Below are 13,334 nucleotides of genomic sequence, written 5' to 3'. Positions count from 1 at the left end.
AAAATAACACCCGGTAATGAAACGAAATAGTATTCTTTGATTATGTCAGTGTTTTTACGGATAAAATGACACGTTTGGGTGTTGTAACATTACCGGTTGGACCAAGGCGCTGTTAAGACCTATTGAATTAAAATCTTATTGATTGCTTTTATTATTCTCTTTCACATTTTCGCCAACTCTGACCTACCATTATTTATGAGATATTTGAAAGAGAGCTTTGTCGCAAGCGGTGTAATGAAATAGAAAGAGCACCATCCATACTGTCAATGGAATCGACCAGCTCGGAACGAGCGGATCTCATTTCGCTGGATGGTTAGGTTTTATGCGGGATCGGTTAGGAAACTGGTTGGCAGTCAACAATAACCATCCGAGCAACCGTATGATACCACACAACAGATGAAAAAAACCAAGGGAAAACAATGGTGTAAAATCCAGCCAAAGAGAGATCATAATTTCAATTTCAAAACCAACACAGCATTAAACATAAGCAGGCAGAGGTTGCCAACGTCATGAATTATTGGCAACCGTGTTGCCAAGGTTTATCATCCACTAGGGCAAAAGCTTGGGAATCAACTGCCAAATGGAAGCCACATCAATAGAAATTTGTTCTGAATAATCCATTGAGATATAGAAAATTGCACCCATCAGCAGTCCAGCTAACATGAGATGTGTGTCATGCCCCAGATCCGAAGCATGACATGGCCGTCCTACCATAAGGTATTGCCCACAATAACACGAAGCCCATAATAAAAATATAATATAGCATGATAAAATTTGTCCAATTTTATTTGCCAAACAAACAGAAGCGGGTACAGAGCATCTAAATCCAACATTTGAATATTTTCGACCATATAACTCAAAACTTTATAGTCATAACTACGCTTATTGATAGCTTGCAACTATGCTTCAAGCTTTATTCTTTCATCATTCATTCATTTTTTTCCTGCTCCTAGCCACCATAATTATCTGAAAAAAAAATACAACAAACAAATGAGCTTTGCAGCTTAGTAAGTAACTATGCACCATCTTATCGGATCCAACATAAAATTTTTACATGATTCAATGCATCATTTAGAAAATAAAATTATATTATAAAATAAAATATTTTATAAATATAATAACAAACTGTGTCATAGTAAATCAATCATGTACGTACAAATCATACAAGTTTGTAAAATTGAAAGTACAATTTAAAATATTCATGACCGTCAAATGTTTGTCATTTACCTAAACTTTTATTTAAAACAGTACTCACAAATTTTTTGCGCTACGATCACTATAATCCATGACAGGGCCATCTTCGTAACCGATAAGATATCATAGTTCATATTCATTACCAACTTTAACCTGTTGGCAGAGGGTTGTTTTTGTTGGATGCTAGCTCCAGAGTGTCGATTGGCCTCCATTTCTAAAGGCGGTCGTAGCTATTTGGGAGCTTGTAAAATATTTTATATTTTTCATGAATCATACTTTTATAAATAGGTTGGAAATGCTTAATGGCATTGCAAAAGTTTAAAATGCAAAATCATTACACGTATATCATTTTCATATAATTTTTCATAATCATAATTTATACGTAAATCATTTACAATAAACTATTCATTAAGGATGCTATTTAGCAAAAAACATGAAATATTTACAATCATATGCTTGATCCTAAATTTTTTAAAAAATGCAGGATCCATCATGTCAAATATAATTCATAATTTCATACCTAAAATTAATCAGTGATTTGAAATTAATAAGGTTTGTACCAAGCTCACTTATTTTTATTCGCCAAAAGATCACTAGACTTAGTTGGGCAAATCTGCTGCACCTATCAAAACTGTCTAAAGATAATAAATTACTTTCTATTCACTATTTAAAATCTAAATCTAAATTAAATTTTTTAAAAAAATTTAAAATAGACATGAGCAAGCTTCAAGTTCCGATTAGATAAATCGAACTAGGATCTACAAATCAGGTAGAGAGAAAATGGTTGCACCAAATGAAACATCTCTCTCAATTTTTCTTATATATATATATATATATATATATATTTGCTCTTTTTTTTTGCTTTCTCTTTTTTTTTTCCCTCTTTTTTTTTTCTCCTTTTCACTTTTCTTTTCTTCTTTCTTTTTTCTTCTTCATCGCTCTCCCCTCATCTTCATCACGAAATAGAAAGGGGGAAGGGCAAGAGCTACGGTCGAAGACCTCTGCACATGGTGGAACGCCCACCAAGTAGAGTTGCTCTTCTTCTTTTTTTTTCTCTTATCCCAACGATCCTTTGCCAGATTCCAGCCATTGCTAGGCCGATCGGGAGGAGTTGGAGATAAGGAAAAGAGATGGGAAACCTAGTTCTTACCTTGCTCTAAGGAGACACTGCGGCCAGGATTTCAGTGGCACGAAAACAGGGCATGGTGAGCCCAAGCAAAGGAAAGAAGGAAAGGGAGGGAGAGAAGGGAGGAAAATGGAGGAGGAGGAAGAAGATCTCGGTGATCCTGGCAAGCGGAGAGGGAAAGATATAGAAAGAAGAGCCTGCAGATTCCGCATTCTTCTTGCGCTATCCTTTCAAAATCTAAGCTCGCTAGCAAGCAAGATTTGTCAGAAAGAACAGAACCCTCCCTGGCAACGAGGATCAGGGCCAGCTAGGTCGATTTCCACCCAACCAACCATGCAAAAACAGGGTCTCACAATGTCATTCCTAAAAATATCAATCCAACTGTACTAATAATTCAATAACAACATACTAGGTCAACATTACTAGAATACATTGTATACTTGTCAACAGAAGTTTTGCAGCACAAAAGCTTTTCATAAGAAGAGCGCTAAACCATGTCTGTATCTGTCTCAGCCAATCAAAACTGCGAGCGGGCTTATCGGAGTTAAAGGTATCTCAAGTATCGGCATCAAAGGCCGAAGAAACCAAGCTCACTGGCTTTCTCCTTCTCAAATGTCTCGAAGTACTGATATATGATTGTCACAGCAAGCAGGATACCGGTTCCAGAACCGATGGCCCCCATGAAATCTGCCAGAACTGTTAACGCACCGATGCACATTCCACCAAAAGCTGCTGCAGTAGGGATGTACCTATTCAATTCCTTCTGTAAATTTGACTCCCGATGACCAGGCATCACCATTTGTTGTTCCTGCAAAATACCCAAAATTTCGATACCCCATTAGCAACGCATCTACCAGTATGTTATACATTTAAGAGTATCCAGTAAGTAAATTATCAAAGCATAAAACCTAATATGATTTACAGTCCTCAGCTCTCATCTATAAAACACTAGAATGCCCAATAATACAAAAACACGAGCCCACGAAAATAACCTAATTTAAGATTTCCATCACCATGATGGTAATCGTAATCCCTAGGGTTTAAGACAATCAATTGTTGGGCACGATTCTTGCTTAATCAGAAGTTGGTTTAGCCTGTAACTAGGCAGTTTGATGGAGTCCATACAAGAAGAACCTGCAATGTTGAAAGAGAACTGGTTCAAAGTGTTATGAAAAGGTTAGGCCTGCCCATCAGGAGAAACGGTGCCAAAAAGTTGTTCCCGTGACCGAATCTTGGAAATAAACTAAGCAGTATCACTGACTACATCTCATGAAGAATATGGAAGCAAGGAATCCATGTTTATCATGGTTTTTATGCAGACAGGTCAAAGTTTGGGCTGAAACATCGCCAACATATTACCAGTCAAATGGATAAAAATGCATATTTTCCCAATATTTGATTTGTTTTGACTAGCCAAAGGAACTTCTATGAACAACAGCCTAAGCCATCACTTACTGTGTGTAGCTTTTCTTACAAATCTAGAGGAAACTAAAAATCAAATACTATAAAAATCTGTTTTTTGTTTTGCACCTCTCTTGTTCCCTGTTTTACTTTACATTGAAACTTTACTTTCATCTTTCCCTCTTCAAACCCAAATAAAACCCAAATACTAAACCTCTTTCCCTTCAGGCATCAACCAAGTCTTCTCCAAATCCCTACCTATAGCCAACCCTAACATTATGTCTGAACATGGTCAAATATCCTTTTGTTCACATACACATATGACCTCCAATTAAAATTTGTGTACTAATTGAATGCAATGGATGACAACCAAAGCAAAAAAATTGTACCTTGAGCTGCTTGGCCACATCTCTTGCTGATGATCCAGAGACTTCTATCCAAGTCTTTGAGAAAAGTGCACAAGCTGAGAGCATAAAAACTATATAGAAAAGCGCATGGAATGGATTTGCCGCCATATCTGCCAGGCTGCATAGTTGGCACCAAAGGTTAAGATAGTAAGATACTGTAGCTGAAGATAGAAATAATAAGATTATGCACATTTCACGCACATACATGCACGTGCGCATGCGCGCACGTGCACAAACACACAAAACACACACACACACAGAGAGAGAGAGAGATGAAATGTAACTTTTTAATCACCTTGATGGTGCTGTGATGTAGTAAGCCAGACCACCTACAGGGATGGATTGACCGGAATACTCAGATTCTTTCCACTTGCCCAGAAGATTTACAAGGAAATTGCCACTGTACCTCCTGTACAATAACTGCACAGGAATCAAAAGGAATTAGATATTTTTGGACAAAAAGAAAGGTTAATATGGTTTGACAGTTCTGTAAGTATCTGCTTTGAATACCTGGGAGATAAAATATAGGTTAGAAACAAGTGCTGAGTGTAAAATGATTGGCATATTAGATGTGTAAAACAGCTTAATTGGGTAAGATCCTTGTTGTCCACGAGCATTCTTTGACCTCACAGGCAGCACCACACGGAAGCCTTGGAAATAGATAACAATGAGGAAGACCAAAACTGTGGCAAGCAAATTGGTCACATTTGGAAGATTTTGACGATAGAAAGCCTCACGAAGAGCACGGACTTTATCAGTTCGAGTTATCAGTAGATGGAACAAAGCAATGACAGCGCCTTCAAATTCAGCACCACGCCCACTGTTAATGGTCGTAGGGCTAAATGCCTTCCAGATAATATTTTCACTGCAAGATAAGAATGATAAATAAAAAATCATGAAGGTAAGAATGATAAATAAATAAAAAATCATCAGGTAAGAATGATAAATAAAAAAAAAATCATGAACTTACCATATATTGGTGGCAATGAATAAAGAAATACCGGATCCCAAACCATATCCCTTCTGGAGAAGTTCATCTAAACATATGACAATGATACCAGCAAAGAAAAGTTGAAGTATAATGAGAATTGCATTTCCAGTTCCTAATTGGCTGACACTACCATACATTCCAGATAGGACATATGCAACTGCCTCCCCAATAGCGATCAAGATGCCAAGTAACTTTTGTGCACCATTTCTGAAAATTAAACATGAAAACTAGTATCAGGTCAACTACCTATTCGACTTGCTTTAATGATGGATTGCATCTGATTAAAACAAGGATATTTTACACATAAAGTATGCAAACAAGACTCAACGACAACTTACTCTGTAAAGGTAACATGTTTGAAAGTAACAAATGCAAACAATAAACACACATACATTATTTGCTTTTCTTATTAATGATACAAGGCATTTCATTATTATTTATTTTTAATATATTCGGGTTTTCCATCAGCAAGTGGTCATATAAGACAAATGACATATATATTTTCAGGAAATACACATGCCTCATAGAAACATGAGCTATCATATGGCCTCTTATTTATGCTCATGCGCACAAGGGTTCATACATCCAGCTCATTGAGCGCATTCTAAACTTGACATAATCATGATGATCAACGTATTTTAATTTAGTTGACAAAAACTCTTTACAGTTATTATAGCATAAGCCCAATAGAGTAAATTCCTTATCAAAAATTTTTTCTGATTCACAAGTATTGTAAACATTTATGTATACTAGCAGAATGGAACATGCAATGCATGTTATGTAAAAGATACTGCCTACCAAAAGAAAGGAAAAGGATATATATTTGTAATACAGAAAATAAGAAGTAAAAATATAAAAGACATAACAAAAAAACTAAAGCACAAAAAATTAAAATATGAAATAATATAGAGTAAAATATAAACATAAAAACAAAGCAAACAAAAGTAAACAAATTTTTAAAAAAGGTTTAACTTACAAAAGAAAACAAATTAAAAAATTCCAAATTTTCACATCCATCAACATCATCATGTTCATAGTCCACACTATGTCAGATTCCAGAATTAGTAATTGGATGAGGCTTAGACACTATTCAGGTAACATCATTGTCATACTATCCCTCAAGTATTGTGTCCAATTTGAAATGAAATGCCTCTAATGAGTAGATGTGCCCTCAAATTGCTGCCTGCCAATGTTTAATTAATTTCCTACATTTTAGTAGACATGTCAATGATCAGAACTAAGACATATTTGGCAGTGATTGCAAGGGGATAGAAGCATCTAGTCATGCTGCCTAGGTTGTAACCAGCTCCCTTCTAACAAATTAGAAGATCATATTACATCCACCATTTCCTCATTTGCTTCCTTAGTTGTTGGGGATTAGAAGTGGAAGGCTGGTTTATCTGGAAAGAGCTCAACAAGAAGAAATAATGTCTAGGGAACAATTTTATAGCAAATAATGATGGGGACAGATTTGTTCCCAAAGTGAAATAATTTTTGAGAGGGTAAAGGTATTCTGAAATTAATTGAAGGGCCTTTTGGTCAGAAAGTTGACATGAAAAATCTTACAGGGAAGATTCTGATATTCACAACTCCCTTTTCATCAAGTGGTATACATAATGCATAGTTGTGCATGTTTATCATGGAAGAGTACCAATATTACATCAATTTAGTTGCCTAATAAATTAGAAAGTGTCTCTTGTATGGCATCTTTAGATGTCCATGTAAGCCAAGTGAGATTGAGCTAGGTTTTTCCTTTTCTTTCCTCATATTTTTTCCGAGTTTATTAAATGTGGGATTGCTTTTCATAAAAGACAACAAAACCAACCAAAGCCTGCCTGAGAGAGGGTAATGAGATTTCATATTTATCCTACAGGGAATACTAGTTTAAACTTTAGAAACAGCTTATACAAACTTTTGCATCACTGATTCGTTACCTGAATTCCTTTGGGCATTAATGTCTAAATGATGCAGTATCATTACTCAAGTTTATCACAGATTCATACGCAATAAGAAAAATTAAAGAACAGGTGTGTTCGATAACAATGGCAACATTTCAGTAGTTGGCACTTACAAAAGAGCACGATCCTCTCGAACGCTGTTATCCACTTCAATGATCTTCGATCCAACCAAGAGTTGCATAACCAGTCCAGAAGTTACAATTGGAGTGATTCCTAGCTCCATGACAGTTCCACGGTTTGACGCAAGAATAACACGCATCCAGTAAAAAGGATCTGCTCCAGTAGTCGAATGTATGCCATATAAAGGAAGTTGACTGCAAACCAGAAAAATGAAAAGAGAGATCACAGTGTAGATCACTTTTTCCCTGAATGGAATTTTCCGGTCAGCACTTTGAACTTCAGGCAAGAATGCCAGGAATGGTCTAACAAGATGAAGCACTCTAAACCCTCCAGCCATTTTCCTGCACAGAGAAAAGAATAACCAATAACCATACAACTAATTGATTGAAAGCCAGAACTACTGGTTTCATTTTATAATCACTTCATGAAGAACAAACAAACAGGGAAGAATTACTGTAGAAAATACCTTGTGAAAGAAAGAGGATATAAAGCAAGACTAAGTAAGGTAACAGATATTAAAATTGGCTAACAGACAAGTTTGCAAGAAGATAAGCAAAATTAGATATATTGCTTTTAAAGAAGGATAAAAGAAAATTACGAAATAAATATCTAAGTGCCCTCCTCCCCCACCCCAACCAAAAAAGAAAAAAGAAATCTAACTGCAATTGAAAAAAGAATTCCCTACTGTAAAACCTGTCGACCATATCATTTCTTTGCTAATAGTTAAGTTGACCAGTCTCCTCATTTCTGCATTTAATAGAATGCTAAAATACCAAAATCATCTTGGACCGATATGCCTGGAAGATCTGCTTTTGCTGGCACTGTTACTATATAACTATACTGTATCTTTAACTAGTGGCTGCAGTTGAAGTAAGGATTTGGATTGATCCTGTAATGGCAAACACTCAGGTTTAATTGACATATGACTCTGTCATGCATATGAAACTAATCATATGCATTAATATGAAAATACATAGATATCTTGGACTTCATAAGAAAGGAAAAAAAAAAAAAGCAAAGATGCAAAACACTATAGCAACCTGGTGATTGGGTCCTACTCTTAAGGCATTGGATGTCTGTGGAGAAGTGATTCAAGATGCTCTCGCATGTCAATTCTTGTGGTTCCTATCTAGAAGATTCCTCTAGTTGGCGAGATGGCTGATCTGAGAGTTTCCAGAGGGCAAGTGATGGAGAGGGAGAGAGAGAAGGGAAGAAATAGTTAGAAAAAGGGGAAAGAGAGAGAGAAAAGAGAGCTGCAGAGAGACAGGTTGAAGAAGATAGATCAAGAGAGAAGTACATAGATAGAGAGCATAGACCAAAGAGAACGGAAGAAGGACAAGAGAGAGGGAAAGAAGGGAGAGGGAAAGTCTGAGAAAAAGGGAATGAGGTACACAATCAAGGAGAGCAAGAAAGTGAGGAACCTTTCTATCACCATTTGTTATCACCGTCCATGTCAGATTTATTTTCACTGTAACTGTTTCCTTCTTTTTCAATAGATGTTGTAATGGTTTATGATTTTCAAATATGAACTTTACTAGATGATAGAGCCCTGCACCTATGTTAATTAAATAAGAGGACCAACAATATAATTCATATATATATATATATATATATATATATATATATAGAGAGAGAGAGAGAGAGAGAGAGAGAGCTGGACTTGGGCTACACTCAAGTGGATTTCCACTCAGATCTGGTCAGGTCTATATTGGATGATGGGAGTTCCATATCGATAATCCAAGCTGTTGAATGTGATCTACTGCCACTACAAATCATATGATTTGGAGACCCCTACCTTATGCATTAAGTAGCCAAAAAAAATATTGTTTCGTGTTATTTAGATTGTCCAATTTTTTGACCACTTGATACATAGACTATGGGTCTCCAAATCAAAAAAAATTTGGTATATAAACAATTTAGAGGTAGTAGATCATATCCAACAGCTCGAATCATCGAATACCAACACAAAACTAGTAATGTGCTTATTAACTTAAGGACTCACATGATTATGATCTACAGTATTTCTGAAAGCAAAAAACTATGTGCTTTGAAGATCTCTTATCCATACATGTTTATAGGCAGGAAAAAAAATAAGTTCACACCAAAGAAAAGCTCAAACATGATGGAAAATTAGTGAATGAGCAATGGTTTTAATATCTAAGTATGCAAAAACTAAATATTGGATACATACAATTGTTTCAGAAAACAATTTCTGACATTTTAAAGAAAGGAAGCTCTACGACACATTGCTACAAGGCTGATAAAGGCTAGCAGACAAATAACAAATGCAGAAAGGAAAAAAGTGAATAGAAATGAAAATCAAGAAGATTAACTCGTATAATCATCAACAGAGATAAACTAATATCTACCTAAATCATATGACTTGCATGTATATTGCATTCACCTCAATAGATATGTCAGGGAGTCTGCCATGAAAAAGGCTAAGAATCATTATTTACTATAAGGTCTAATTATTATTATTTTAAAAAAAAAACATTCTAGACCATGTTCTGCACTTTTTAGAAGAGATGCTAAAGGGAAACATGGATAAAAAGAAGCTATCATCCTTGTGAACTAAAAAAGATTTGTAATGAAAAATAATTTTAAATGATTCTTTTTTTTTGGTGTAAATTGGTTCAATCCAAGATCTGCCGTACCGGTACCGGTCGGCGTACCGGTGGCATACCGGTCCGGTACGTACCGGTACAGCAGTCGTACCAGCTGCTTTTCCAATGAAAAGCTCTCGGTACCGGATTCCATACTGATCCGGTACCGGTCCCAACCAGAACTGGTTCGTACCGGCCGATACGGGCCGGTACGGCATACCCTAGTTCAATCCATCTACATGTGACAAAAAATTGAAGAATAAAAGATTCTAAAGCTAACGAACTGTAGAACAACTCCAACCATGTCTCCTGCAACATACAATGAAATTCTACAGATTGGCCCCATTCATGAAGCCTAGATTGTACATGTATAAGAATACCATAGACAAAGGAAAATCCATGATAACACTGAAGCGAGGATCAAAATCTTGGTCTCTGCTTCGATTTCAAGTAGAGCCACTGAGTTTTAGTTGCAGTATTTTCTGTAGTTTGCTACATTTGTTTTTTTAATTATTATTTTAGAGCCTGAATCCAGCCTAGATTGTATTTTGATAATCCAGATTAAGAGAGCAACAGATAGAAAGTAGACTGTATTACTCCAAGATATCGAACTGGAAGGCTGTAAACATGTGAAATTACATATATACATAGATATATTGCATGCATGCACAAAAAAATGGACATGCTTACACATGCCTCCGTGCATACATGTGCACAAGCAAGCACACCCAGATTAAGAGAGAAATTGACAGAGAAAGTAGAATCTATACTCCAAGACATCAAAGTGAAAGAGTGCAAACACGTAAAATATCATATCTGCATACTTATATTGCATGCATATGCACACAAATGCACACACACTTAAACATGTGTCTCTGTGCATGCTTGCATACGCTCATGCACATGCATGCAAATGCACAAAAGCGTGCACCTGGGTGCACGCATATAGGTATATACATAATCAGTGGCAACGTTTTAACATAATGGAACTTTATCATACAGTGATCAATGAAAAACATGAATTCACCAGCTTCTCAAATAAACTTTAATCTTAAATCAGCGCAGAAAATAAATTTGACAAAATCAAATAAGACCATGTCAACTTCAACTCAATAATTTTACTTTAAGAGATTTTGGTACAACACGAATGAACTGACTTTTTAAATTAGGAGGTTATAATAATGTCCTGATGTTATATTTATATCTGAAGGGATCAAGATTAATCAGCTGCAACTAGATCAATAAGAAGCCTAATAGATATTAAAAATAACCAAGAAAGATACCGCGGCAAACGAATCAGTACATAAATCTAATTGATAAAATAGCAAACAGCAGAGATAGAGAAGAAGTACTTTATTGCTGAGGGGACCCTAAAATAAAATTTTTTTACCTCGCCCTTTATTTTTTTTCTTTCTCCTTTTGTTTTCCTCTCCGTTATCACACGGGACCTGATTAAATCCAGAGATCTATATCGCAACCTGCACGGAAAAAATAAAAGGTGAACAAGAAAGGAAAAGAAGATCAATAACCAAAAAAAATCAAAAATTCAAATTGTCTGAAAAATAACCAAAACCTCCAATCCCCATCAAATACCCCCAAAAAGAGAATCGGGTTTCAGCCACTACCAAACTAGAAACATAAAAAAAAAAAACTGTTTTTTTTTTCAAACAAACAAGCCATCAGAAGTTGGAATTTCAAAACAAAACCAAAAAAAAGAAACAAGAAATCATCGGGATGGGTTAGCTCTTGATGGGAACTTTGGCCTTTCGAGTACCTTTTCCCCGTTCAAATCTTAAATGGATACAGATAGCGGCGAGAGCAGAGGGACAGAGAAAGAGAGAGGTGACCGACCATGGAAGGAGAATCTGAGGCCGGATTTAGTCGGGAATGAGGTCGGATCTGATCGAATCCACGGGACAGGGGAGGCGGAAGATGTTTCAGCGGTCGGCGAAGCTCTAGCGGAGAAAGGGGGCTAATTCTAGGGCTCGCAATCCGCAAAGACCCATTTGTCACGACTCGGAACGGGCACGATATGTAGTCTCGCGTTCGGGAACGATTCAAAATTTGAGCCGACTCGACCCGTCTCATCTGAAACGATCCCTTTCAATTAATCAACTCGGACCTAAATTTTACTTGATGAGTTTTTTTTTTCTTTTTTTATAGATAAACTCATTTTTAAGTTGTAACTGAGGAAGAAAAAGAATATTCACATGATGATGTACCCATTTTAATCTGTTAATGGTATCTATCAACATTTTCTTTTAAGGGCATAGGTAGTGTTCAAAATGAGTGACATTCTCCTAGTTATAAAAGATATTTTAAAATTTGTCGTTTATATAATTTGATAAATTAATCTAAATTTTCTGAAATAGGGATGGTAAGGTTTTAGCTTTGAAAACCTCATAACTCAAAACACCCTTCTAAAGCAGACAAAGAAGAAAATCAGACAAATCCTCTGTCTCTTGTTTCAAATCATGCAACCCCCAAACTTGTTCCTCTATGTAGCTATAAATTCCAGCCAAAAAATGATATCCAATAAACTCATCCACGAGGAGCTATAATTTATGTATAATATATGATGCCGAGACAATTGTTGTTCTAAAATACATTGGTGGAATATAGAGCTGCAAATAGGTTGGGTCAGATTGGGTCCTGAGTGACCTCAATTCGATCCGGTTTTTTATTCGAGTTCTAATTTTGGACCCAGATCCGATCTGGTTGAAAATCGGGTCGAGCCGGATCGAATCCATGCCTACAAATTTTAACCTAACGGGTTATTTCGGTCGGGTCTGGGTCGGATCCGGATTTGGATCTGGGTCGAGATTGGGTAGGGCCGATCCGACCCAAAAAATAAAATGAGTCCAAATTTAGGACTCGACTCGGCCCCGCGGATCCTAAAATTCGAGTCGGGTTGGATCTTATGCAGGTCGTGTCGGATCGGATCACAGATCGATCCGACCCATTTGCAGCAGGTGGAACATTATTTAACCATGACATAAGCAAAAATGACAATTCTTCTAAGTTAAGCAATATATTTATTTTCTCTAATATATATATATATATATATATATATATATATATATATATATATATATTTGGGGAAGATATAAAAATAGAAATATATTTTTCTTAATATAAAGTTGTCAAGATATTATAGATTAATATAAATATTATGGAAAAGGTTTTGGATGCATATGTCATCACACATGAAATTTTATTAAAAGCAACCAACTTTCCACCTACTAAGCGAGCCATCGTCGGTATCTTTATACCTTGTACTTTTTTGGTGGGTTCACCTAGATACAAATAAGTCTTGATAAAGTATCCCAAAAAGTCTAAATCTATTGTCTCATGCAGTGGTTTTCTTAGATACAACGTAGAAATATGTTAGAACTTTTTAAATATCTTTTTATTTTCTCCATGAATATCTTTCCTCTTACCCCTTTCTTTCGATTTTGTTGATCTACTCCTACTACCATGTTTTATGCAATTATAGGAGTAAATTATGGATTATGGCTGTTGGAGAATCTA

At 36.0% G+C, this 13,334-nt stretch overlaps 1 protein-coding gene across 2 annotated transcripts; it reads right to left on the bottom strand.

The window, feature by feature from the left end:
- Positions 1-2,654: 2,654 nt before the first annotated feature.
- LOC103719640 (uncharacterized) lies at positions 2,655-11,879 on the bottom strand. Of its 2 annotated transcripts, none has more exons than XM_039133779.3 (8): positions 11,655-11,879; positions 11,194-11,281; positions 7,191-7,538; positions 5,099-5,326; positions 4,639-4,993; positions 4,424-4,548; positions 4,111-4,246; positions 2,655-3,128 (listed from the first exon to the last, which is right to left on the bottom strand). In XM_039133779.3, exons 3-8 carry the CDS (start codon positions 7,532-7,534, stop codon positions 2,889-2,891), a joined length of 1,428 nt encoding a protein of 475 aa, XP_038989707.1. In that variant the 5' UTR covers positions 7,535-7,538; positions 11,194-11,281; positions 11,655-11,879; the 3' UTR covers positions 2,655-2,888. The 2 variants fall into 2 exon arrangements, with proteins under 2 accessions (XP_038989707.1, XP_038989708.1); XM_039133780.3 differs by having other exon boundaries at positions 11,578-11,811.
- Between the last annotated feature and the right edge of the window lie 1,455 nt (positions 11,880-13,334).

The sequence above is a fragment of the Phoenix dactylifera genome, chromosome 4, assembly GCF_051530095.1.
Source record: "Phoenix dactylifera cultivar Ajwa chromosome 4, Ajwa_hap1_PhDact_Kaust_v1.1, whole genome shotgun sequence".
NCBI lineage: Eukaryota > Viridiplantae > Streptophyta > Magnoliopsida > Arecales > Arecaceae > Phoenix > Phoenix dactylifera.
This window is presented reverse-complemented; position numbering and strand designations above follow the sequence as displayed.

Bases quoted from the DNA above. Each gene is read 5' to 3' on its own strand.
- LOC103719640 (XM_039133779.3), bottom strand. From the start codon at position 7,534: ATGGCTGGAGGGTTTAGAGTGCTTCATCTTGTTAGACCATTCCTGGCA. The intron at 4,247-4,423 runs GTGATTAAAAAG...CCAACTATGCAG, and splicing joins TACATCACAGCACCATCAAG to CCTGGCAGATATGGCGGCAA. The intron at 3,129-4,110 runs GTACAATTTTTT...GGTATTTTGCAG, and splicing joins ATGTGGCCAAGCAGCTCAAG to GAACAACAAATGGTGATGCC.